Source organism: Montipora foliosa, chromosome 3 (genome assembly GCF_036669935.1).
Source record: "Montipora foliosa isolate CH-2021 chromosome 3, ASM3666993v2, whole genome shotgun sequence".
In the NCBI taxonomy this organism is placed as follows: Eukaryota; Metazoa; Cnidaria; class Anthozoa; order Scleractinia; family Acroporidae; genus Montipora; species Montipora foliosa.
Window position 1 is genome coordinate 35,215,893 of NC_090871.1, and position 27,500 is coordinate 35,243,392.

Sequence of the window (27,500 nt, forward strand, 5' to 3'; positions counted from 1 at the left end):
CCGAGATGCATTGCAGCATTATTGTAATATCATTTATTGTAACATATATAAGTTGGTAAAGCAATATTCTTTAAAGGAAGAAAGAAAGAAACGAAACTTTATTCATTTTTAATTAATACAATGAAAGGGAGAGATACTAGGGGTTATCCATTTCGAGGGTATCCGCCCCGGATACGAATATTTCATGAGGGAGGAAAACCGTAGTACCTGGAGAAAAACCCTCGGAGTCAGATTGAGATCGACTGAAACTCAGCCCACATACGACCTCAAGGTCAGAGTTGAACTCGGGTCGCAGAGGTGAGAGGCATGGTTGATAACAATTAAGCCACCCTGACTCCCCAAATAAAAAATACTTCAAGATTAAAATAATGTTGCCTAGAATTATAAGACTTACTAAAGCTTATCAAAGGAGCAGTCATGGCTCAGTTGGCTGGTGCGCAGCTTTCAGTGTGAGAGGTCCCCGGTTCGATCCTCGGTGACTTAAATGTCTGTTTCGACTTTCCTCTGATCCATGTAGCTAAAGCTTTAAATACCCGTAAAACGGAGCACTGACAGAGGGAGAGGGGTAAAGGGTGCACCGTCGGCTTCCATTGATACCAGCCTCGTAGCTGAAGGAACTACCGACGTTAAATAAAGTTACTTTACCTTTACCTTTATGTACTGCCGTGCTTAGAATTAAAAGGCTAAGATAACCATAGATGACAATTCTCACAGTTGTTGTCAAGCCAGCTTTCGAAATCTCTTCTTCTTACAAGTTTGATAAAATAATCTAAGTTTTCAGAGTTTTTCTGTTCACAAAGGTAGTTTTGACCAGTCAAGATCAAGTAGCGACCCAGATATCTTTAGAGTGCTTCCAAATCTCACAGTTTGACATCTTTAGTATTTTTGATTATGATGATGGCGGTTTCTTCGCTTGCGAAGATCACTGGGAAGAGGTTGATGCCCTGCGACATGCTCTGAGATGACTGTGCAGGCTGATTCTGGACCGGCATGCTCGTGAGCAGTTCGGGCACACATGTAGTGAGTCGGTTGGTGGTTGGCTTGCGGAGTCCTTTCGTCTTTGGCGCTTCTCTGCTGCTGCTGCTGCCTTCCTGGTCTCTTCAAAGTTTTCTGCTGCAGTCTTGACGGTGACTCTCCAGGTCTCTCTGTCTTGTGCCAGCTGCTCCCACTCTCCATGATCGATGTTGGCCTGGGCCCCACGGTCACCCTTGCCTTGGCATAGTTTGCCGTAGAAGACGGCCTTTGGCATTCTGGAGTCGTCCATGCGTGAGACGTGGCCCACCCATCGGAGCTGTTTGAGCATCAGCATGGATTCGGTGCTTGTGGTGTTACATGTAGCTCTCTCCAGAACTTCTTCATTGGTGACACAGTCCTGCCACTGTGATGGATCTAAGACACCTCTGGTGAAACGGTTCCAGCAGTTTCCTTTGCTTCCTGTAGAGCACTCAGGTTTCTGCTCCGTACAGTAGGGTGGTGAATGACTGCGGCTCTGTAGAGCTGGATCTTGGTTGTCAGGCGCAGGGAGTGGTTCCGCCACACTCGCTTCTGTAGGTGCCCGAAGGAGCTGCTGGCTTTTGCGATGCGGTTGTTGACGTCCTTGGCTGTGGTTGCGTTGTTGGAGATGACGCTTCCCAGGTATGTGAAGCGTTCCACTGCATCAAGATGGTATCCCTTGATGTCAATGTGAGGAGGGGTGCATGCTTCCCACGGGGGCTTCTGGAACAAGACTTCCATTTTCTTGAGGCTGATGGTTAATCCAAAGGCCTTGGCTGCCTAGGCAAAGCGGTTCACGACAACCTGGAGGGCTGCTTCTGTTTGCGCTAGGAGAGCATAGTCATCTGCAAACAGCAGGTCAAGGATCAGTTCTTCAAGTGTCTTGATGCGGTCAACGAAGCGACGCAGGTTGATGACACTTCCATCGGTGTAGACGCCCTCATGCAGATCTTCCTTAGCTTCTCGAAGCATACAATGTACATGTAATGCTAAAGAAGATCGCAAAGAGGGTAGGGTCTAGCACACAGCCTTGCTTTATTTCTCGATAGGGAATAAGTCTGTTAAAGACATCTAAATGACACAGTTGATATCTTGTTTCATTTTCTGTACATATTCTGTACATAGATAGGTGAAAGTCTGAATTTTACTTTTTATATACATCAATATTGCAAGGTCTTTTAACCTCAGATTGTAAAGGGTTGCTTTCTTGAGCAGTTCACTGCGTGGCAATATGTTAAAATAGGTAAGATTGTATATTATTTATACATACTGATGTAGCTTAGTTATTGTAGTTATCAAGACTGGATTAATAACAGTTTTTGATGTTAAATTGAGTCACCTCAGACGCATTCTTTTGGCCTTCCCGATTTATTGTTGAGCAATCCAGAGTACCATGTTGGTATCAATGATTTGCAATGGAGTCACATTGTAAAAGTAGCAAGTTTTGTAAGTATTCTAATGAGGAAGCAAGAGTCTACCAACTATTTCAGTTGCTATAGCAGAGATTTCAATAAAATTTGAGCTTGGGTCTGTTTTGAGTTGGCTTAAGCCAATTTTACATGTATCAACAAGGTGCCTGTGCCTAATGGCTGCTTTTGCATGGGGTGTCTGGAGGCATCCCACTTTTAAAATAACTTACAAAATGCAACATTTCTAAAGCTCTCAGCTTTGAGAGAATCTGTCTTTGAATAATTACTTCAATCACAATAGTAGGCGACTTAGAGTATGAGTGAAGTAACGACAGTACTTATTACAGCGGTTACCAATAACATGTGACCTATCGCATTCAAAAGAGTCGGGTAAAGTTGCGTTTTGGGGGACGTCAATCAAAGAAAAGCTGCTAAAATTGTTTTTAATTCTGACCTCATTTCAAGGCAGCAGAACCAAGACATTAAAAGTTTTATCTGCTGACAGCTGTTAATTTTTATTAAATTTGATTTCCAAGCCAGTTTATCTAAAAGAAAGGGTATCATATTTTGAAATGAAAAATTTCAAATTGTTGCATGTGATAATTTGCAAACTCAGCAATCCGTGTAAGTCAGCAAATTAGCGTATGTAGTGAAATTTAATTTTTTTAATTTAAAAACATCCTTTTCTCTTTACATGATTTTCTTTGGAACTTAATTTAAACAACTTTTAAATTCTATCAACTAAGCAAAATTCTCAGTTTCTTGCCTAGTTGCTGTGGAAACTTGTAAGGATTCAAAATAATCTTAACCGCTTTACTTTGATTGACTCCTCCAAAACGCAACTTTATCAAGACTCTTTTGATTGCGATAGGTCGCATGTTATTGGTAACCACTCTAAAGCCACTGTGATAGTTCCCTTTGGAAGTAATACTAGATTGAGGGAGTGTTACATTCAAAGACAAGGCTTTTTTTTCTTCACTTTGCTATTTATTTTTGTCATTACAAGTATACCTCTGTTGTGCTTGCAAGGTGCTTCAGTGTGCTTCCATGTGGTCTAAGGTTGCAGACAAAAAGTCATGCCAAAGGCTCCAATAGCTACTGCAATCCTATTTGTTTGTAAAAAAACGTCTTAATCCTCTAACAATTTTTTGATCAGTGTCATAACATGTACAGGAGTTGGGTGGACTTTACATAGTTTTACATACAGTGTACAGTTGCATTTGTGACTGAATTTTTTCCCTTTGCGGCTAAAATATCTGGAGAAGTCGCAAAGTTGTTTTCACCTTTCCTCTTTCGAAACAAAGGGGTTAATTAGCAGTTGCCACTTTGCTGCTACTTTTGCTAACATAAAATTAGGTAATAAAGAAATGACAAAGTTATTTTGTCTTTCGCTGTAATTTTTCTTTCAATCTGAAGATACAGGGCTTGAAATTAACTTTTTTGCTCAGGTGCCAGCTGGCGACTAATGGGGAAAATTTGGTTTGCCAGATCATAAATTTTGGTCGCCAACTTTGCATGCAAGGAAAGTCATACATGTAATTACTAAATAGCCCAAAAAAGAAAAAAGAAACCAGCACAGGAAAGATCTCTGAGGCCATTGTTCTTTTCGGCTTTGTCTTTTAGTTTGGTGATGGTATTCTTTAAGGTTATTAGAAATGAAGTGAAGCACAGTCCGTGTTTTCCATAGCAAGGCAAACATGGGTTCCAACAGCTTGCATGGGAAGCCAGTTACCTTAATCGCAAGTAAACGCAATACTAGCCCCAACACAACCACAATGCTTGTACTAGTCTCTGACCGAGATAAAATAAAAGGAGCAGCTCGTATACGGTTTCAGTAGCCTCTAGAATCCAGAGAGTCTCCAGTAGCTCAGTGGTTAGAGCATCCCCACTAGATCACGGAGGGTCATGGGTTCAAATCTCATCTGGGGCTCGGATTATTACGAGTTCCCATTTGACGATGCACAATATCTTCAATATGTATTTCTCACATTATTCAATTGCCAATGAGTAAAGTGATTTTGTCCTTAGAATCATAAATCATTGGCCTTAATCACATGGCGGCCATGTTGAGTCCTGAGGGATTGAAAACTTTTGTTTTTCCCCACCGAAAATTGCTCCCAAACATTTCACCTCCAGGCTCAGGGTACAAAATCTATTGTCTATAGCCAATTTGTGACTTCCACATGAATAAGGCCCATTGGTTTATGGAGAAGCTTACACAGTTACATGAAAAAGAATCAGAAAAAAGAGTCTGATAAAAAAATCGAAGAACATCTAAACCAGGAGTCAAAAACCCAGAGATTGCAAAAGATAGTGTGAAGTTTGGCATGAATCATTTTTAATAAATTTGCCCTTGCTTTTCCAGTTATTTTTCTGCAAGTGAGTTAATTTTCTGAAGTACTTTTAAATTATTATACGTAACTATACATGTATATCCATTTCTTGATTTTCTTTACAGAATCCTAATGTGGAACGTCAACATGCTGTTATTCAATATGATGAATTAGAAGGGTGTTTTGTTGTTCAGGATTTAAATTCTGCCCAAGGCACTTATGTAAATGAGTGTCGTGTTCAAAATGCTGCTGTTAGACTTGCGCCTGGAGATGTCATAAGATTTGGATATGGTATCCTTTAAAGTCATTTTACTGTGTCTATCAATGAAACTAACCAAAAATATAACATAACATAATACTTTTACAGTACTTCTCAAAGGTACATTGTACATGTAAGTAAACAGTCTTGCCTCTTTTTTCAAGCCTTGATTCTAACACTTCTTAAAGGTGATTATTTGATTTTGAAAGAGGAGAAAATCAAGGATTGAGAATCCAGGAAGAAGGATGTTGCTATCTAAAGCATTCCCGTAGGGGATGCAAGTAAAGCATTGAAAAGAAATTCTAGGGATTTGAAACAATTGATTGTAGAAATTTTAATTTATCCACTGGTTTCCTAAATATGTCCCACAGCTTCCCTCAGTTTTAAATTGGATATTTTAATATAAATTTCATTTAAATTGGAGAGACTAGATGTAGAAGCTATGCCACACTGAATAACTTATATATTCACTAGGATCCTATGTCTTTATGTATTAGCACATTCAATAGTTTTTGTTATATTTATTTGCAATTTTCTTAAAATCAGTTAATTCCATGCCATTATATCTACAATCTTAATAACATTTTAATTTACTGCTTGATTAAGCAATTATCAGGGGGATTTTCCACAGGATCAAATACACCATGTCAATCAACTAGCAATTTGTGGTGAATGTCAATGCCAGTAACATTCATACAAGAATAAAGCACTGCATTAAAATTTGCTTAACAGTTATGTACTATGACAGGAAATGCAGGCTTTGAGTTCCAGGCAGATGCAGCCTCTCCAATGCACTATTCATCCATGTCACTATCCAAGCCATGGGAATCCTGCAGGCTCCGTGTGTGGTCATCACCTATGGCTACCATTCAGTCAGGGAGTGTAACTTCCCTTCCTTACATCAACAATGTCTCACCTTCCAGTTGTGAGAGTATTCAACTTTACCCAAATTCACAGTCTACAGTCAGTCTGCCAGCAGCCGCATTAAGCTCACCTTCTGATTTGAAAGCCACATCTGATATAAAAGTAAGTATTACATGTATAATATCATGGGTGACAAATTACTCCTTAATTTAGGCACGACATTTCAGCGTTAATTTATAATTTCACATGTAAAATTACAAAATTGCCATGGTAACATCTCTTGTATCTCGATCAGAGCCAAGATGGCGTCTAGATTTAAGACAGTGACCATTGAAGAAGTTACGAAATTAAAAGAAGCGGCAGAAAATTTAAATATGTGAAAGAGCACAATTAACTGGGTGAGAGTTTTTGAGAAGTGGTGTGACGAAAATAGCCTTGAGAAAAACCTGGATGATGATTTTACAATTACGGTTGTGAGCGTAATTTGTCGCCCACGACGTTAAAAGGTAATCAAATGGTTTTCTCGTGAAAGTAGGAAATAATTTCACTTGCGTTCGCCTAAAGGCTCGGGAAATTATCAGAATTTTGACAAAACGCGCGTGATATTATTTCCTAGTTTCACTCGTCGCCATTTGATTACACATACATATCTTGGTATTTTATAACTCAGTGTTTTCAAATAAGTTGAAATGAAGGATCCCGTACGAAAATTCTGGGCGAGACGCGGGCGAGATTCGGGCCATAAAAAGTCTCGCTGATGAGCGATACAGAGCGTGACGATAATCAGCCTGACAGGAGCGATAAAAATTGAACGATAAATGAGCGAGAATGGAGCGGGACATTTGTACTACTCTGACATTTGGACGATATTCTGAGCGATAAACGGGCGAGATTCAGGTCGTAAAAAATAAAAAAAATCACGCTAATGAACAATACATTTTTATGGGCGAAAACTAAGACCTAAGACCTGGTCTTAACTTTCGTAGTACGAAAACTACAACCCCGCTCTTAGTTTTCGAACGAAAACTAAGACCCTTTGTTAATAGCGGTAATTACGGGGAAGAAACCCAGGAAAACTTACCGCTACTCAGAGATTTGGGCGCTGTATGTTGTTTCCTCACACGATTAAGTTTAAACAGACACAACGCCATGAGAAGCTTGAATGTTGTGCGACCTTGCGCGACAGGAAAAAAGTGGCATTTATTGGCACGGAAACTAAAGACAGGATCTTTCAGATAACGAGAAACTCTGTCTGTTAACCCTTTGGTTATAGCAAGAGTCCATGTCTTGGTTGTAACCACTAAAAATGTGAGACACGCATTTTTCTGTCAGTACACATCTTCCAGTTTCAAAACAAGTCCACAATTTAGCCGACAGTCACGCAAACAGTAAACGGATGCCCGTAGATGGTCAATTTTATTATGATGCCTGATAGGGGACTGAATAGTTTTACATGTAAGACATAAGTGATTTTCTGTAAGTTTCTCCGTATTTGTCTGACTCACAAGCTTATTTCTCAGCTTATTACAATGAGGATATGAAGTATCATCTGTCAGGGGGTGAGGGTACATCGCGCTATCCTGGTACTTTGACGCATTATTTATAAGAAACATTGAAATCAGTATAAACAGAAACAAAACAGGCCATCATTGAAACTATGCCTACTTTAATAGTGCCATTATAAATTACAACCTAGAAAATCCCCTGCCACTCCCCCCACACCCATAGACAGTACCAATGTTTTTTGTTTGCGTGACTTACGGCGACATTGTGGACTTGTTTTGATACTGGAAGCAGAATAACAAATGTGTATCGACAAAATAATTCTTGTATCACATTTTTAGTGGTTACAACCAAAGGGTTAACAGACTGAATTTATCCTTATTCGAAATATCCTATCTTTAGCTTCCGTGCCAGTAAATAAGCGAACACTCCTCGACCGAGACCAACTATAGTAAACATGACCCTTGTCATCATTGCGTGGACAGTCATGTAAGACAGGAACATGTTTCAGTTTAAGGTAACTTAAATAAAAAGAATGTACCAGCTTTTAGCATACAGCAAAATGCGACTGAAGTCATTCAAAGTGTCCATAATAAGGTAGGCATGTTAGTAGCCAGGTTTCCACAGTGATTTGTGATCAGATAGCGAGGTGTTCGTTTCTAGTTTCTCATTTATTTTAAATCTTCATACATTGTTTAAAATCTATTTCATAAAAGAGAAAATTGTTTCCAGCAATATTAATTAGAGCAAATAAATTCTGTTTTGATCTGGTTGATTACTGTCCTAAATGGGAAGAAAAAGCTCTGCATCTGTGTAGAGATTCAGATATTTGGTGAAATGCACAGTTAAACTGAAACGCGCGCCAAAAGCGGTTACAAATATTTAATTATCGATAGCCAAAACTCAAACATTGCTCTTTCCTCTTAAAGGTTTTCCGTCCAGCGACAAGCAATTCCTATCATTAAAAAATTATCCTCCGTTTTGGGCAAGCAGGATAATGCTGTCTTGAGGTAGCTACATGTAGATTGCTTCTCCTGAACGTGCTAAGCTATTTGAACTTACCTCTCCGGATACGGGTGGGTATCACGCTAAATGTATCACTTGGAAAAAATATCCAGCCATATACGTATTTTAGCTCAAAATTCAGAGCGGTAAAAAATGGTTTGCTCACCTTTTACCCGGGGACGAACTACACGTACAGAAATGCAGCAAATAATATAATACATTAGAACGACAGCCAGAGTTAGGTAACTGATTTGCACTTTTGAGTACTCCCTGATCTATTTCTACTAATCTTTTTTTATCGAATAACAAGTAGGGATCACTTATGTATCGAATAACAAGTGAGCAGCCTGAGTTTCACCGATAATACAGCGTGACAAATGTCTCGTTACGGCGGCGTAAATGAATAAACTGGGGTTTCACTTTTTCTCGCTCACTCACGCCACACTATCGGCGATAATCAAACCAAACTAATGTCTGGCTCAGTCGCACAAGCGCGACAAAATGGTTGTCTCGCTTTGTCTCGCTCAGTTCTTGCCTTAAAAACAGCTTTATGGTCCGAATCGGGCCCGAATCTTGCTCAGTCAGGCCACAAATTTTCGTACGGGATATAAGCAATGAATTTATTTCATCAGATACTGACAATTTACAATACTAGATAACTGATCAGTAAAAACATGGCCTATTGACCAGCCCCAGTTGTTCGAAGGGTGGATAGCGCTATCCACTTGATAACTCAATTGGGTTTTCTAGTGTTTATCCTCTGGGTAGTGATTTATCTGCTGGATAGCATTATCTAATATGAAAATGAAGCGTAACGCTCCTAAACACGTTCGCCAAAATCGTAAACAAGTTGTAATGTGTTTACAACTTTCAGAATATCTAAATAAAAACTGTTATACATTCCGTGATCAATTTTCCGATCGATAAAAGCTGCACAACAAAGTTTCTTTGTTCTCCTATCAAAATTAAAATCCATTGAAATCACTTTCATCAACGTCACTTTCACCAAAAATGTCACGTATTCTTGTTCATTCACTTCCAAGATGGCAACTTCATGTTCATCAGCATAGAATAGTTCACCTTTTTCATATACAATTGACTCCACTCCATCATCCTCAGCAAACGGATCACTTTCATCCATTTCTTCCCAGAAAATGTCGTCTTCAGTACCATCAAGCTTAATTGCGTTCGTGAGGCAGCATTTGAGAAATGAACGTTTCATGGTGTCTGGGGAAATGGCATTCCAGCTTTCTAAAATCCACTGGCAAATCTGCCGAAGGTCAGGTTTTCGAATGCGGCCTGCTGGTGTGAATGTGTGGTTTCCATCTAGCATCCACTTGTTCCAATATTGTCTTAAATTGCCTTGCTGACACCGACGTCTAAATGTTGTAAAAGACTTGTCATCCTGCTTGGTATTACGGCCATATCTGTGCGTGAATTTTTCAAAACCCACTTAACATTGTCACTTAAGTGAGCTCTAAAAGAGTCCCACACAAAGAGATTTATTTTTTGTAGAAGCCTGCCAACTTTAAAACGATCTTTTTCATGACCAGTTTTCATGATTGACACTGATTTTGTTCCTTTTGAGTCCACCTTAGAATTTGCAGGCATGTCAAAAGTAAGCAAGGTTTGGTCTGTCTTCGAACAAGAGACATGTTAAAAAACTTGTTGCGCTCATTTCTGCAGAGAAAATCAAGATTCTTCGAAGATATGGACTTAGTGTTTAGTTGTATGTGTTGTAAGTAAGTAACAATTGAAACGGAACATTTAAACGCCAATTTAGTGTACGACCGTGAGATCTCTTGCATGTTAATGAGGTGTCAAAACGCTTGTAACGGCATATAGGCCACAACCCTAATTTCGGTCCCATTTTTCTGGGAAAAAAGTGCGGCCTATCCGTGGGTAAATACGGTATTTAAAGACCCTGAGTGTTGGTCCGGCCGGAGTTGAACTCATGACCTCCCGCGTGACAGCCCAGTGCTCAACCAACTGAGCCACCGGTTCGTGGTGGATTATGTAATAATACAACTGTACAGTAATATAACGAACACACAGCTACATGTATGTCAGGCTATCTTCGAAATCTATTATTTTCTCTGTGCAACTTGGTTTAATTTCTGTCTATTTGCACATTCCCAGTACGAAATACAAAAAGCACCTGTAAGAAAACCCTCCCAACAATAATGACACGATTTTGATCTTTATGGCAGACCAATGTTATGCCACACCCTCCTTTGCGGTCTCGTCCATCAAGTGCAGGTACCACAAAGGTGGGCCCTAATTCATCTGGTAGTGAGAGAAGTGCAAGTGCAAGACCCCCTGTTGTAAGAGGTATTATATATATTTTTGACATTGACCTTCTCTTAGTTTCTTCTTTTTAGACTGTTCACAGTCCCCTATTTTCCCGTTTGATCGTCAGAATCGAGCACAGCTCCGCCATCTTTGTTTTTAAACAGCGAGCACGAACTGGGGAGAGTGACATAACTACCAAGTGGGTGGGGGTATTGGAGGGGTTTTGGCGCACCCACTCGCTAATTATGTCACTCTCCCCAGTTTGTGCTCGTTGTTTGGCGGCACTTTGTGCTGGGTCGTAAAGACTTGTTCCCATATCTCAAAGTGCCCTTGGACGTGAGGGGCCTGGGGTGGCGGTAGGGGGTGAAGGGTACAATAGCTGAAACAACCCAAACCTTTACAAAAATGTTAACCTTAGGCCTAAACAATATGCTTTAGATAATGTTTAGGCCTAAGGTTAGCATTTTTGTATGCATTTGGTTTGTTTCAGTTTTGTTGTTCCAGGCCCCTCACATACAAGGGCACTTTGAGGTATGGAAACAAGTCTTTACTGTGCTAGATCCTGACGATCAAACGGGAAAATAGGGGACTATGAACAGTCTACTTTTAGTCTGCATTGTTAGTTTCTTCAAAGTTTTCTTTGTGCAGAATGAGCGTTGAATCCCTATTTGTGTGCAAACCGCTTCTGGGAAAACAATTATTGCCTGTATGCTTTTGTTGTGTAAAATGATTGATAGTGTCATGTAATCAAGTGAAGCTATGATCTTCGCAGTTATGAAACGCAATTTTTACAACTGCGTAGAGAAGCCTGAAAAATTCAGGACTTCAACGGGGTTTGAACCCGTGACCTCCCGATTCCGGTGCGACGCTCTAACCAACTGAGCTATGAAGCCACTGACGTTGGGAGCTGGTCACTTGTGGGTTCTCCTCTACGCAATTGTAAAAATTGCGTTCATAACTGCCAAGATCATAGCTTCACTTGATTTCATATCCGCAGTTCATATATGATTCATTTCATATACCATTTCATCAGTGTCATGTAACTCTCTGTCAAGTTACTCAGTATTTGTAGTGGTTTACAGCATTAATTTTAACATAACCATACCAGTCATCTGTATTTGAGTCTGGCACCCCTGTAGAACTTTAGCCTGTTAATTGAATCTCTCATACAGTATATGCAACATACCCTGAAGCTGTACCATCTGAGAACAAATGATAATGCGCTAAATGCATGCAGGGAGGTTTAAATAGCTGAAGCAACTGCAACCAAGCAAATGTCTATACATTTGATTTCTAGGTGGCTGGGTAAATGGTGCAGTGCAAGGTTCAGGGGAACAAAGTGTCCAGGAATTGGTAATTTGACAGACTGTCACAAACTTGACAACTGTGTGGGACTAGGGGCTGCATAATTCTCAAGAGAATGCTGAAAATCAGTAATCTCTTATGCCAAGTTTGTGTGCTAAAAATTGCTCCGACAAAGTCGTTCTAATGAAAGGTTGCTAAGTTAAGACCAGTCTCTTTATGGTCCAAAACGCACAACAATCGCAAAGTGACCTGTCTAATGCTGTGTTGAAATATAAAACCATTGCCAAAAAAGAGGAACCGGCCATTCTTCTGCAGTCATTTTATGGACATAGTTCATAATATTTAAGTCTTAATGTAACGCTATCCAATGGCGGTCAATTTTCAGTCCTTGCACAACAAATATCTTGAAACTGAAATATTTTTAAAATGGTCGCTTTCTCTATTTTTTAAAACTGGTAGTGTGAAATTTATAACCGACTATTGATCTAAACGACTGAAAAGCAAACAAAATGTTTTTCTCTGATGGTTTTGTCGCACAGACAAGTTGTTCATGTCTTTTTTGTTGCTGCATGCACGCGACTTCGTCTAGTTTCATTTGCCTGCTTTTTGAATTTGAATTTCACCTTTACGGCATGTCCAGGAAGAACGTCTCTTACGTATGGGTGATGAGCTAAGTCGACTTGCCTCGTTTGAAGCCGAATGTCATCGCAAAGATGGTGTGATTGCAGCTTTGAGGGATGAAGTTGGTGATCTCAAGGGAGCTGCTCTTGAAACAAATGATGGCACTTTAAGGTATTGTCGTCGATCATGAAAATATTGCAGGTAATAATTGCAGGTTTTATTTAACCATGCAGCACAATGATTTATCTTGAAAATACAAGATCATGAAATAGTTTTCCGTCAGAGTGTTTGTCCCGACTTTGAAATACAAATAATTTTACTTTTGGTTTAATGTCTTTTTATGAATGTCAATAATATTATAATACTTTCTTAGGCCGCTTCATACGTAAAAGTTAAACTTACCTAGTGAGTAGTACATCTAAAGTAAATAATTTAAATTCTTATTTAACTGAGCTCAAATTTGTTTGGTTATTTCATCCGTTATGTTTGTTATTTAAAGTTGCAAGTATTTTGAGGCAATATTCAATGTTCCTAACAAAGGCAAGGAATTATAGCTTAAGACTTGAACTACTTTTATTGGCTTTCATGGTTAATATTGGTTTTTGTAACCAGAAAATAACATATAATATCTTGCCAAAAATAGAATGTGTGGAGACTACTACAATCTTGCTTGTGGTGTCTCCATCACAGCTACATGTTGCAAGGAAAAGTTACCAAAAAAGAGCAGTCACAGATATTTAATCAGGATCTACTTGATTCTTGCAAACACGTGTCTCTACTACATGTCCCCTTTTGTGATCTGGCCTCTCCTGTGTGTTACGGAAGGAGTTCGCCAGGCTCATCAGCATCTTCCAAATGGGTATTGGTAGGCAACCACCTGCCCCACCCATTGTTCTTTTTTGGAAATCAATCAAGAGACAATATGACATTAAGATGCTTCCCTTGATCTGCCTCCAATTTGTTAACTCATTCACAGCTGTTTTAGGCTAATTTTAGGGTGTGTTTATGGAATTAAAGTGACATAAGGTGAGTTATAGGGGCAGTTGAGGCGACTTAGGGTCCCAGAGGAAGCCTGCTGTGTGTATAAAGCTGTATTACCAATCTTTCAATAACAGGGCTAGTGTAGACGACTACTCAACTATTCGTCAGCTCCATGAGCAGGTTTCTCATTTACAAGCTATTGTCCGGGAGAAGGAGGAATATGAAAAAACTTCAACACAGAAGGTGGCAATGTATCAAAATCAACTGCACGCCAAGAACAGTGAAGTGGCAACACTTAAGGATCAGTTACATGTTCAGGTGTGTGCCCACGGTTGAAGATTGTAGAGGGGTAATTTTCGCCTTCAATTTTTACTTATAGCTCTTCACAAAGTAATGCTGTGTATGGGTACTGTCACTTAGTAAAACCAAGCAGACAAAATTCTGTTTTACTGACAACCGTTTTTAGCGTCAATAATTTTCCTGTTAATGAAGGGTTATTCTTTTGAAGGAAGAAGATTTACTCTGCGAATCTAACAATTATAGCCAACATCAATGCCATTTAGACTTGTAATCACCTTCTAAATTGTATCATTTTAAAGTTTTTAACTTATTATAATATTAAATATCCTATTTGACTGACTGATTTTATACTGAGATCTTATTATGTAAAGCGCTATTGATCTATTTATTGTAAATAGCGCTATATAAGCAATAATTTATTATTATTATTATTATTATTATTATTATTATTATTACAATAACTATTATCGAGCAAAAAACGTCCCAAAAACTCATACATTAGGAATGACGAAACAAGTTGTCAGAACTTGATGTCATTGACGAACCCTTTAAGTCTCTCGTGAAAGCTGTAAGAAGTGTAAAACGTGCTGCATCAGTGTAACAGTTACCGGTAATCAGATTAATTTCTTTAATTCGCGTTGATTCTGTTACCATTCACTCATCAGGTGAATTGTATTATTTTCGTGAATAAATCGTATTGTATTGATTTTTGTGCAATTATCCCTCTTTCACTTTTTGTTGAACAAAATGCTTGACGCCTTTTGACTCACAAATTGCTGTTCTTTTTGAAAGTCCAAAGCCACAACCTGGGTGAAAAATGACACAGAGACCGCCACAAACAAGATCGCTTCCTTACGCATTGAAATTGCGGAAAAAGATCGAAAAATTGCCCAACTAACCAACAGCAACGAAAAACTTAACAAGCAAAAAATGCAATCTACTACCTTGTTAAATGGATTACAGCGTGAAAACTCGACAAAAGATGCTCTGGTTCATCAAGCTAAAAGCGATATTGAAAAGCTGAGGAAGGAACTGCGCGAAAAAGATTCAACAATATCCAGCATGTCAGTGAAGGTAGGATCACACTTTTGAAAACTTGCAGTCAATGCTTTGAATACCAACCCGAAAGGGAGACTGAAAATTTGCCCAATTTATAAAATGCCTATGTGTCGATGAAACCCTAACAGAAGTCCAACTTCTACATTCTAAACTGTTCTCTTCAAATAATTATTGCATTATCTTTTGAAGGTGGGAAAACAGAAGGCTGCTAAAGAAGCGGAGAAAGAGGCTAAAAAAGTCGAGCTGGAACTTTGTGCGACCAAAGGGGTAAGAATCTGACCGAACTTATTTTTGTGGAGAAAATGCAGTGGACAGTATAGTCTCGTAGAACTGGTTTATATGATTCAGAAAGCAGAACCATTCCAGTTTAGTAAGCCTCACCCTAAACACTTTTACATGCCAATATGTGAAGAGTTACATTGACAGAAGAGAGCGTTGAATCTTCGTCAAGAAGAAACGCTGTGTAATGTGACGCACAGGCCATGTGTAACGAACATTTAGTTACAACAACCAGGAAACTTTTTGGCCGTTTTTGCTGGAGTTGGTAAGTGAAACACGACTGATCCTGTCGATTATTAAAGCAATGGTTTAGTAGAGCTTGGGATAAGTGAAAGTAGGGCAGAGGTAAGTTTCGTAACGAAAGGGGCTACATTTTTTTTTAAGCAAGGGCGGTGTAGCATGGATATTTCAACAGAGATATCTGTTAAATTGTATTTCTAGCTCATGTTCTTATTTTGCAAGCCGTTATAGGCTTATTTCCATGTCTAGGGGTTAACGCTCAGATCGATTCACCTGCCACTGCGTTTTGCCAAAAGTGCAAGAAACTCGTTTTATATCAGTTCATTTCTTGCCTGTTAGCAGCAGGTAATCAAAAGAGAGAGACGAGTTAGAGTAAAATAACTTTGAAATTCATGCTTTTATGACAAGCGCCATTTCGCGTTTGCCGTTTCACGTAAACACGATGCTCATAATCTCTCTTTTATCTGCAAACTGTTCAGTCGCTCAAATATGTACAAAAGGGCCGACAAATTTAATGGAAAAATTTCTACTCCACAACGAACTACCGGAATGTAATTTTTGTAGAATGACAAATCTCAATGAACGGCTTTGGTAAGAGAATTCTATGGTTTAGCGCAGAGGAGAGTAACTTTGCATGGGTAATCATATGGTGATGAGTGAAATTAGGGAATAATTTCACGTGTGTTTTGTCCAAAATCAAATAATTTCGCGAGCCTTTAAGCGAGGGAAATTATTTGATTTTGGACAAAACGCAAGTGGAATTATTCCCTAATTTCACTCCTCACCATTTGATTAATTAACAATTATTCACCGATAATCACTGAGCCTGAGGCGAATAATTGTTTTAGTATAAATACACAGGTGATTATTTCAAAAAAGAGAAAAAAAAAAACTTTTCAACACGAAATCATCTTCACTTACAGTGGCAAAACGACTACTGGCAGCCATTTTGTCCGTCGAGGTGACTATCGGCTGATAATCCGAGATAGCGAGCCAATGAGAGCGCACGATTTTGTATAATCACCTGTGTATTTATACTAATTACCCATAAGCATTAATATCATGAGAGACAAATTACTTTCACAAGACATTATTTTAGCATTGTAGGAAAAGTTGACATGGCAACATTGTAAGTTCACGTGTGAAATTAAAAATTAACCCATGTTATTATTAAGGAAACATCACGCCATTACTCTGCACACTCAACACGAAGAAATGGTTATTAGAAAATCAGAATCCTTTTTCTCAAAATATACAGGTAATCATGTCCGGTCATGCATCATATACAATATTGAATGTGTATGATGATGATGTTGGCTGAAACGAGCAGCTGGAGAAATTTGTGGCATAAAGATTTCACAATTTGTTTTCCAGCTATGTTGCATACTCTTTGATCAGTGTTTCATGCTATTGCTGATATTATTTTTCATAGAAACTTCAGACTACGGAAAAGCAATTAAAGGAGAGAATAAAGACCATTGGTGAACTAGAGCAAGAGCTCGAGAATATAAAGGGTTATGTTAATGAAGAAAGGAAGGTCAGTGAAGAACAGTCACGAGAAACTCCTATTCATAAACATGTGTGGCCAGTAAAATGCAAGTATTAGGCTTCAAGCATACATAAAGCGCACGATTGAGAAATATATATACCTACTAATCGCTCTAACTTGGGCTATACTCCAAGAAGTCAAGATCACCAGTTTTGGTATGTATTTGAAACAACTAACGTTATGATTGTACACAAATCATAAATTAAAATAGATCTCAATCGAGAATACATGTACAGCAGCTGCTGTAACATCATTCTAATTCAAATTCTTTTCTGTTATCTTAGTTTGTGTTAAGATTTCTTCGAACGATAATTCTTCATCACAAGGCAGTATTAAGTATCTAATTAACTTGTACCGTTTTTTCTTGAGTGAAAATCTCCTCCCTTATTAGAGTGATAAGGCCACACAGCATGACCTGGACCGCTATAAAGCACAATGCCTTGATGCCCAAAGAGCCGAGAAACTGCTCAAAGTTGACTATCAACAGCTTGAGAAAAAGGTATGTATTGGATTTCTGTTTGCATAAGAATGAAATTTAAAAAAAAGTTTTAAGGATTGTTTTTTTTGCTCGCGCTTGTTGCTCTTTTTATTACTTATCCAAGCGTAAAAACAGAGCTCCCGGGTTATACATTCTTACGATAAATCAACCGGGTTAGCCTGCGATACAATCGAAACCCAGTACCTGGCCAGCGTTCATTAAAAAACAGCTGACCGTGATGAGCTCTAAACTTGAGCCCACGATATGGTCTCATGATACTGATCAGCAGATACCTTGTTTTGACATGTGTCAATTGACCACGACATGGATGCCAAATATAAAAAAAGTACGCTGTAAAATAGCTGGAGACAAGTTTACCCGCGATGTGGTCACGTGATACTGGTCTCATTGGCATACATGGAGGAGTGGACGGTCGTACGGTGACCAAAACCAAGTTTTACGCTTAGCGACATCATTGAGACTCACTTAAACGGTTTCAACATTTGACCAATGTTCGATCCACGAAAGTGGAACGTATGTTGGGCAAATAAGTAAAAGCAAATTTGTGCGGACGCCGTTCAGACTGTTCCAACCAATGGTGCAAACAATGGAGCCAACACTTGGATTGTTAGGAAGAAAGACAAGGCAACAAGATTCTCTTGTCCAGATTTACGACCTGATGTGAGCATGCATGTTCTATATTTGAATGTTGAATGAAGGCTTAAATCAGTTGAGCTGAATTTTCTTCAAGACGCGTTCAATATCTTTTACACCATCCCAATAGACTCACTATTTTCCAATCTTGTGGTTGGCATGGCAACCGAGTATTCAAATCTTGGTCATCTTAGGTCATGTGACACACTGAATATAATTATGGACCTGCCAGGGTATTGTGGTTGCAGCCCTGGAGGGTGTAGGGTCCTCAGGGTATTGTGATTGCTACCCTGGTTGGTGTAGAGCCCCAGGGTATTCTATTTATAGTCCTGGGGATGCTGGGATCTCTCCAAGGGTATTGCGACTGCAGCCCTGTGGAGGTTCCCTTGGAGAGAGAGGATGATGCCTCTCACTTAGAGTAGTAACTCTTTAATACTGGAGCTGTCAATGCAAGGGGAGTTCTTCATTCGCAAGCCCTTTTGTTCACCGGACATTCCTGTGCTTGTCAGTTCTCATGTGTTGAGAATATTAACATTACCTCAAATGCATCCAACATTTGATTCAAGAACGCTATTGATAAATGTTGAAACCGTTTAAACAAAACGTTGTAAAAGTATGATACATTACGTATCACTGAGGCTTGTAACACGCGAAAAGTGACTTCTTTCCTCTCCGCTTATGAGGTTGATAGTAATAATAATAATAGTAACATTAAAAAATCAGGGGAATTGAAGTTCTGTCGTACTGGGATATAAAGAACTTGTCTCCTACTCTGTGCGGAATCCATGAAAGGGAAGTAGACTGGATAGAAAGTATTTCTGTGAGGTTTTAGACCACAAACGTGATCATTGATGACGTGGCCACTTGAAAATGGGGCCCTTTTCTTTCGTTCCTCTTTTTCTTTTATGCATCTAGAGCATCGAAAATCTCGTCCACTGGTCTGTCCGTGTTTGCTTTAAATATTCACTGAAATATTATCTACGCAGACTAGTGTATCCCGAATTATCTTTAAATCGGAGGGTGGCAATGCGTCTTGTACTATTCTCCAGTGTAGATTGCATTCTTTATATCCCACTCAAAACAGAGATGTTCCTTTTTTATCATACCTGTACGCAATAAATTGAGTCCTTTGTGTCATTTACGCATGCCAGTTCCAGGAGGAGTGAAAAAATTGTGCCGCTGGCTTAATGCCATTTCAAAATTTCCTTTTTAATATTTTAAAAGTATTTGTATTAAAATATTTTTAAATTTCAGTCTTATTATCCATTGATTATTACTATATTATTGTATGGTATTATTATCGTTCTGAAATTTGAAATTTACATAATTCTCTGAAATTTACATAATTTTTAATTACAGAAATTTTTTTTGCTCTGAAATTTACATAATTCAGCTGTGAGGCTGCAAAGTGATTTAAGAAACCATCTCTATCTATTTATCTATCTACCTACACCTAATTGCAATAACGTCTTAGAAAAAGGGAAAAAGCCAACTGAATAGGATTTGAATTAATTAGGCTATAATTAAGCACATTCTCACGGACAGGTTGGATTCATTTACAGCCGTTGCATTTCCCCGGGATCTTTTTTATTGTTTTCCAGCTTTAGAACAATAGCAAATTCCAACAGGCAAATACGACGTTCATGCGTGGATGCTGCAAATGAATTCATTGGGCTTATTATCCTAATTAATTCCTATTTGGCGTTTGCTTTTTTTCATTTTCCTTTGACAACGATTTTGCAATTAGGTGTATCTAAACTGACTCCATGCTGGACCGAGCGGTTTCCTCCCAGAATCAAGTCCCACTCTTATCACCAACTGACATTGTCCCAGTTCAACGTTTCTGCCGCCCTTGTAAGGTAACCTATTGGTTTGCCTCCCACTTCAGTTACGATTCCTGAATATTTTTGTATTTGTCTCAATGATTTGTTTCAATGGCTCTGAAAAGCCTTTGAGGGGAGCGGTCAATTACATTCATGCATGCTTACATGAACAATTTCCTCTTACAGTTTGGTCATTTTCGGCGAAAGCTGATTGAATACACATTCAGTGGTGGCGATTCACACACCGTGAACCATGAATTAGATGACAATGAAGTTCTTGATTTCGTAAGACACCTGGCTCAAGACAAGCTTTCCTTGGTAGAGGAAATCAATCAGTACGCAGGCTTAGTAAGCGAGGTTAGAGGAACCATGATCCTTTATGTGCCATGTTAGAATGTCGCTTTGGAACTTACTTTTCTTTTGAAATTTAATCAGCCTATTAACATGCAGCGTCTTAAACCTTAACTATCTGTGAATTGTGTTAAGCATAGTTGACAATCACTTGAGATTTTTCTTTACTTGCCTTTAGAAAGAAACCACGGAGAAGTATTTCAAAGATTCAGCAAATGAACTCCGAAAACACTTGGAAGGGATGGAAGTATGTAAATCTTCCTTATTATGGAGCTTAAGTACAATAATGTTCCCTAACCATAGGGAATGAGCAAAAACAGTGGCTTTGCACGCTTCGCAGGTGTGTATTTGGGTTTACTTGACAACGACCCGAAGTCGACCAGATTTGATGTTATGTTGAGGCAGAGGACGAAGAATTTTCAATATTCTCTCCAAACAACCACACTCATTTGTTGTGGAATGACTTGGAATACCCGTGCAATGATTACAATGACACGAAGTTATATTTTCGCAAACATGACGACGACAGCTAGCAGACGTTATCTATTTACCCTGTTTGTTGTAATTTGGCAATTTCTTCAAGTCACTCCCGAAGGAAAGTGTGTTTCGACATTCCAAAAGAAAAATAATTGTTGATATGAACAGTGTGTCTGTTTGGAGTGAAAATTGAGAATTTATCGTCACATCCTCGCGTCCTACATTTAATTTAAATTTGGGCATTTTTGCGTCGTTGTAAGGACAGAAACGGCAAAGTATTGTACCAAAATTCGCAACGCTCGTGCAAGTAGTGCAAAGTGGTTGTTTTTGTTAATTACGCCTCCCGTTTTAATAAGCCTGGTCTTCACTAGTGACGCAAGCGAAAGCGCAAACACAGGCACAAGAATAAGAGGGCTTATTTCACCGTGAAAACGTGGTTGACGCAAGCATGACATAAGCACAAGCGCAATTACAAGGGCTTATGCTTGCGTTCGCTTGCGTTCGCTTGCGTCATGTAAAAACGAAACGCAGCGTAGGCACAAGGAAATTTGTTGTGTCTGGCCAACAGACCTTTTTACCGATACAACGGCCATTTTGATTTCTATTGTTTCGAATAGCTATTATGGGATGCCCAGGGGGCAAATACACATTAATTTGCCCCCTGAGCATCCCATAATAGCTATTCGAAACAATAGAAATCAAAATGGCCGCCGTATCGGTAAAAAGGTCTATTAAAGCACTCGTTCTAGATTCCCAGCTTCTTAACATTTGAAGAAAATGGCGGTTGCTGTGGTTGATTTTGATGCTTATGTCTATGTTCGTTTTCAGTAGCATAAGCTGCTTATGCTTGTGCATGTGCATGTGCATGTGCATGTGCATGTGCTTGTGCATGTGCTTACGCTCGTGCTTGCTTCGCTAGTGAAAACCGGGCTATAACCGTCCTCGTTGTCCTTGCGTAAAGCACCCTGTTGAATGCCTTTGCGTAGATAACAAACTGTTCTTTAAGTGCTACTATGACTTAAAAATCAAGTCTTCTTTTTCTTTGGATTTCAAAACCATGTTAACTAAACACTAAGGACGCTTTCCATTTGACTTAACCGGCCAGACTGGGCATTAGGAAGGACTACCTCTACAAAGCATTCAAATTAACACACTTTGAGGATGATCTATACTCCTCCAGAAAAATACGAGCTATCACCATGCAAGTGTTCCTTCAAATTGTTAGATAGATGGCCTTTATTTTAAAAAGATGAGTATTAAAGCTACATTAGCTTGTTGGATCTTTTACAATAACTAATCACTAACTAACTAGGAATATACACAAAAAGAACATTGGACTTAAAATAAGCGGTGTTGACAGATATGAATATAAACATAAATTTAAATATATACAAAGTCATCTTTTCTAAAATTACAAGTGGAGACAGACGTTATCTTAAAACTAGGTTCATTAGAATTAACTAGAGATTTGAGGTTTAGTCTGAGGTCACGATACGGGATGATTTTTGGCAAGGTACTGCAAATATTGGTCACTGCATTCCATATGGTTGAGCCCCTAAACGCGACAGAGTCTTTCATATAACGCGTGTTGAAGCGTGGAACAATTAAAGAGGCGCAAGAACGGTTTGAATAATTTGTGGCCCGTTTTATAAAAATCAGATCAATTAATGTGTCAGCTAACCTATCGTGGTAAGCTTTGTGGAAACAGATAAAAATGGCTGATTTGTAATAAATAGACAGAGTCTGCCAGGTATATTTTCAGCGCCTTTATTTTATCCGTGACTAAAGGCTTTGGAACGTGGACATCTGTGAGTTGAGGGAATATCTGTCTTGCTCTTGTCTGCGCAAGTTTTCCCGTATTCACAGCTTGTACGCGGGGGTAAGATGTTGGATAGCTTTAAGCTTTCCAACATCTATTTTATGATGCAATTTTAACTTTTAAATGTTTAAGGGGGTTAGCCCCAAAGTATCTTAGCTCACGCTTTAATACGCGTGCTTCTGTTCATGGGGGAAACACTAGAAACAAGAACAAGTTAGACATCCCAGCGTTCAATACAGCTGCTGGTCAGCGTTCTGTTATATATCGAGCGGTGAAATGCTGGAACACGCTCCCTGAAGAAATTATTAAATGTGAAAGCTTGCACAGTTTTAAATCTAAAGCTGAGTCATTTTTATACAGTTTTTAAATGAATCAACTATATGTATTCTTATAGTTTCATATTATTGTACATACGTTTTAGATTTAGTTATTCAGTAATTTTTGTAAATTATTGCGGAACAACCCTTTGGGAGCATTAATAAAGTCATTCATTCATTCATTCAAGCCAATCTCAGCAAAGTAAGAGTTCATCAGGTTTTCTTTCTCCGAGTCCATAAGTTCCAAGGTGCCGTCTTCCTTCCTAAGAGACCCGATATTTTTGCGGACCTTAGGGTTGGTAGCCCTTTCAAGAAGATTCCAGTATGCGCTCAAGGACTTGACTTCATTAAAAACAGTGGAAAAATTAGACAATTTAGCTTTTCTTAAATCAGACGTAACTTCGTTCCTGACCCGTTTCTAATTAGACCACTGCTCCGGGCATTTATTAGAGATTGCCGCCTTAAACAGTTTATACCGTCGATTGATTTTGTGACGAATTTCCATGTTGTCCATGGAGAGGAGAAGCTTCTTGCCTTAATCACCCTCCTCGGAGCATGTTCATTGGAGATATCATCGAATAGTCGTTCCCAAACCCATAGCGGGTCGTCAGGCTCTTCGAAGATGGATGCGATGTAAAATGGAGTACATTCAAGATCATGTTTAAATTTCTCTACGTCCATTCTTTTGTACTTCCTTGTTTTAATAAATTTCGGCGGTGGTCTTTTGGCCGAATGGTTGCGTAAATTAAATAGTGATCTGATAACCCCAGTGGGTTTTACCCCTGGTTTTTAAGCCTTGATTTAACAAAGAGACGCCTGTTTATTTTAACTGGAATTTTTCTATTTAATCGTCAGACATTACTGAATTTAAAATATTGAAAGAGCTGGATCAAGAAGAAAAGGACATCAAAGACTCGCTAGTTTAAGAATGCAATGCGTGTGTATGCCACTGAATTAATATGCGGTACGGGAGTTTCGGGCTTCCAGAATAATAAGCACTCGTGTTTTGCATAATTATGTAATACGCTGCGTATTTTGTTAGGTTTGAGGTGGTGGGGTAATGCGTATATTTCGCTGGTGCACATATAGGAAAACATTAATTTTAATTAACCTGCAAAGGCGTCGAAAGTCATTGTAACGTGCGTGGCGATTTAGTGCATCTTTCAACAAAATATACCCTCATGGAGCTCAAGAATGGAACGTCAATTGGATAAACAACACAGGAGGTGAAAAATTAATATCTGGAATCTTGAAAGCGACGAGTAATGGACTTCGACACAATCTATCGCCATTCGAGCCGAAATCAAAGTGAGCTGTATTTCTAATACTGTATTTTACTAAGTGTGCTGTTTTGTAGAACACTGAAACCAAATGGAAAATTCTCTGGTAACTTATGGGTTCAACAAAGACAGAGAAGGAATCGAACACCTTAAGCGGATCTGTGATCTCTGTTGTCTGGCTATTTGTACTATTTGTACTCAACTCCGCTGCACAGTCTTCAGGTAAAAAAATAATTGGAAATGTGACAGCCAAGCATTATTTGAAAGAAAGCTTGTCGTCTATTTTGTGCTTCATTATTCAAGGAAAAGGTTCTTCATGGAAAGGGTTTGATCCTGAAGTATATTTTGTTGCAATTGCATAAATGCGACTAAATTTGTTGCGTGCGTTGCTATTTTTGTGATTTTATTGTTGTGCAAATTTTGACAGAGAATATTAAATTATGAAAAAATATCTACGGATAGAGCGTTAAAAAATCTTTATTTTAGCGGTTATTTGAACATAAAAGATGCAACGCTCGACGACAAATAATATTTTTGTTAATATTTGAAAGAAGAAAAATTTCGCGGGAATCGGGACGCGGTGAAAATGGGTTATCAATTTTGCATATGTGCGCTGAAAGGTGATACGCGAGGAGACAGGAATTTTATTTCTCTGACAAATGATTTTGCCATTGTAGTGTAAAATGAAGTTTATTTGGGAAGCCAACAATATTTCTTTAACTTCCTGGTTACTTCAATTTATTGCTACGACTTGCTAGTGCGAAGATTGTTTACATGAAACTCACGCTTTTTGCAGATTTTGAGTGTCATGAAATTACATCATTTCCGTGACAATATATCCCTTTACTCTAACCCCAAAACATTCAGATAGTAACAAACGTCCTATTTATTAACTATTTCTTCTGCTTTTGTGCTTGTCAGCATTGTGATTGGTGATAATTCGCAAGTCTGTTTTTGTATCTCATGGATGTTCAGATTTTCAATTACATGGCCGCTCAACCTCGTGATTGTGTAAATAGTTCACCCTGAAGTCAAAATAGATACGTTCTGAGGAACCCGACAAAGAAGGCTTTTCTGACCCGACAGATGAATGTAAGATTCAGTTAAATATTGCAACAAAATTAAAAAACCCAAGACGTCGTTTTACTCTGAAAACGACGAACGATTAACATTCTTTCCCGTAGTTCATTCAGTTGACACCAGGTCATCATGTGCACTTTTATGGTTGCCTAGCACGTGATCAATTTCTTTCTTTTGACAAAACATAAAAGTCAGAGATTCAGAGCTATATATATATTATTAACTATGTTATTTTTTTCCTTCATCTGTCTTTTGGCTTGTCTTTCTCTGTTAACTCCTGGTTTTTACGGTACTTTTTAGTGCAAACGTAAAGCCAAACAATGTTTTGACCTGGCATCAGTTTAGACTAACAATGAGAGGAATTACGAAGAGGAAACAACCCTTTCTTAGCGTGTGCTATAAACGTTTGCTTAGTGCAACTGCAAGACATGCATGCTGGAAAACGTCCGTTAGAGCAATTTGCAGTTGGTTTTTTTGCAGACTATTTATTTAAAGAAGAAACGAGTGAATTTTACTGAAGAGTGTGTTTTGTTATCTTTAAAACTGAATTTATTACCAAAGCTTGAAAACTAAAAGACCTCAAAATGGAACAGGACAAATAATTAAAGGTGTGAACGTGTGAGCCAAAGTGCCTCTGCTGGCGCGACATGTGGGTGACCACTCAAATGGTCTTTATGACCCTCCACTTGAAAAATTAACTGGAACCCCATAGTTCAATACCACTCAATTCAGTGCCTTCTGTTTTTGTGTAACACGTACCACAGGAAACCCAGTATACGTTTTATGGAGCGTCTAGTTGATCATGAATTTCGTCATAACATTGTCAAAGTAGCTGTGGATCCACGAGGCGATTTAACTAATCGAAAGGGGTTCAGCGTTGTCTGTACTCTTATCGACAACGACATTCGTGCGCCTCGTGAGTCCGCAACATTTTGACCACTGTGATGATGAATATCGTTGTCGATAAGAGTACAGACAACGCTGAACCCCTTTCGTTTTTTTTTTGTTTACCACAATATTTATTTCAGAGCGTGACCAAAATCATGACACAAAGAAAAAGCAAGCGTTGTCTATAACTTTCTCGCAATATGATTGGTTTATTTCCCAAAATGAGCGTTCCTGATTGGCTATTACATTACGTGACAAATAATAATTGACGCGAGCAGCGTTGTCTAGACTCTTATCAACAACGTCAAATTAGCCAATCAGATTGCGAGATTACAAGCAATTGTGGTAAAAAGCCGGGTGGATCCGCAGACCACTTTTACAATGTTATGACGAAATTCATGATCAATAACAGGACAGACACATGAAAAACTGACATCATCATCATCATCATCAATTTTATTCAATCTGACGTGACCAATATTGCGTCAGTATTGCAGAAATTGTAAATTTATGTGTCTGTCTGCTTATTGACGATAAAATTAGCCAATGATTTGACAACAAAGGAAACTAATGTCACGCATGCGCATTATCAATGGCCAATTCAATTTTATTTGCATTGTGATTGGCTGAAAAGCTTCGAAACAGTCTTAGAACGTGGGAAGAAAAGATGTTGCTGCTATCGCTAGTTGTAGTTTTTATTGCATTCACTTTCAACGCCATCTATGCGCTTGAGGATGGACAAAATCTAGAAAGCCCTCGGCAATTCCTTCTACTTAGGAAAGTTCTTTATTTGGGATGAAACGAAACATGCCTTGATCAGCTGTTTTAGAATGATGCGGTGTGCTCAGACTTGTCAAAGAATGAAAGAGTTGCCAGTAATCGGATCCGTGCTTTATACGCAGAGGATTCTGGGATCGCCAGGGGGCAAACATTGCAAGTCGCTGTGAGAAAATGAATGGCAGAAACTTATTTGACGTCCAAAAAAACGATTTTGGAGGGAGATCAACGCTTTTTTCGGCACAATTTTATCAGAAATCGATTTGGACAATGTTGATATGCGGCAAGTGTAAGTTTTTGTTTGAATAACTGTCAAATATGAGATATAATTTTCTGAAAACCTTCCTTGCTTGCTTAAGGTTTATTGTGAAATGGTCTCACAATACTACAAAATTAGGAATAAATCTGGAAGGAATAACTCAATAAAGCCTTTTCAGTTGTATTTATGTGTGTATGTGCTGGCTTTTGGCCAATTTCTAAACTCAGCAATTCAAATAATATTTCATGGAAATATGCCTAGTGGCAATCATTGTGCTGTGTGGGGTTGTGACAACGATGGAAGGT

At 38.7% G+C, this 27,500-nt stretch overlaps 1 protein-coding gene across 4 annotated transcripts in view; it reads left to right on the forward strand.

The window, feature by feature from the left end:
* Positions 1-27,500, forward strand: part of LOC137997346 (forkhead-associated domain-containing protein 1-like) — a 113,959-nt gene that overhangs the window by 899 nt on the left and 85,560 nt on the right. For 2 of the 4 annotated variants that reach the window (XM_068843283.1, XM_068843285.1), the window contains exons 2-13: positions 4,861-5,026; positions 5,743-6,020; positions 10,577-10,697; positions 11,956-12,011; positions 12,604-12,755; positions 13,700-13,883; positions 14,658-14,939; positions 15,114-15,191; positions 16,876-16,980; positions 17,384-17,491; positions 20,134-20,304; positions 20,477-20,545. In XM_068843283.1, coding sequence (XP_068699384.1) covers positions 4,861-5,026; positions 5,743-6,020; positions 10,577-10,697; positions 11,956-12,011; positions 12,604-12,755; positions 13,700-13,883; positions 14,658-14,939; positions 15,114-15,191; positions 16,876-16,980; positions 17,384-17,491; positions 20,134-20,304; positions 20,477-20,545 — 1,770 coding nt within the window. Of the gene's footprint in view, positions 1-4,860; positions 5,027-5,742; positions 6,021-8,352; positions 8,372-10,576; positions 10,698-11,955; positions 12,012-12,603; positions 12,756-13,699; positions 13,884-14,657; positions 14,940-15,113; positions 15,192-16,875; positions 16,981-17,383; positions 17,492-20,133; positions 20,305-20,476; positions 20,546-27,500 lie in introns of those variants that run through there. The other 2 variants (XM_068843284.1, XM_068843286.1) reach the window with 2 other exon arrangements.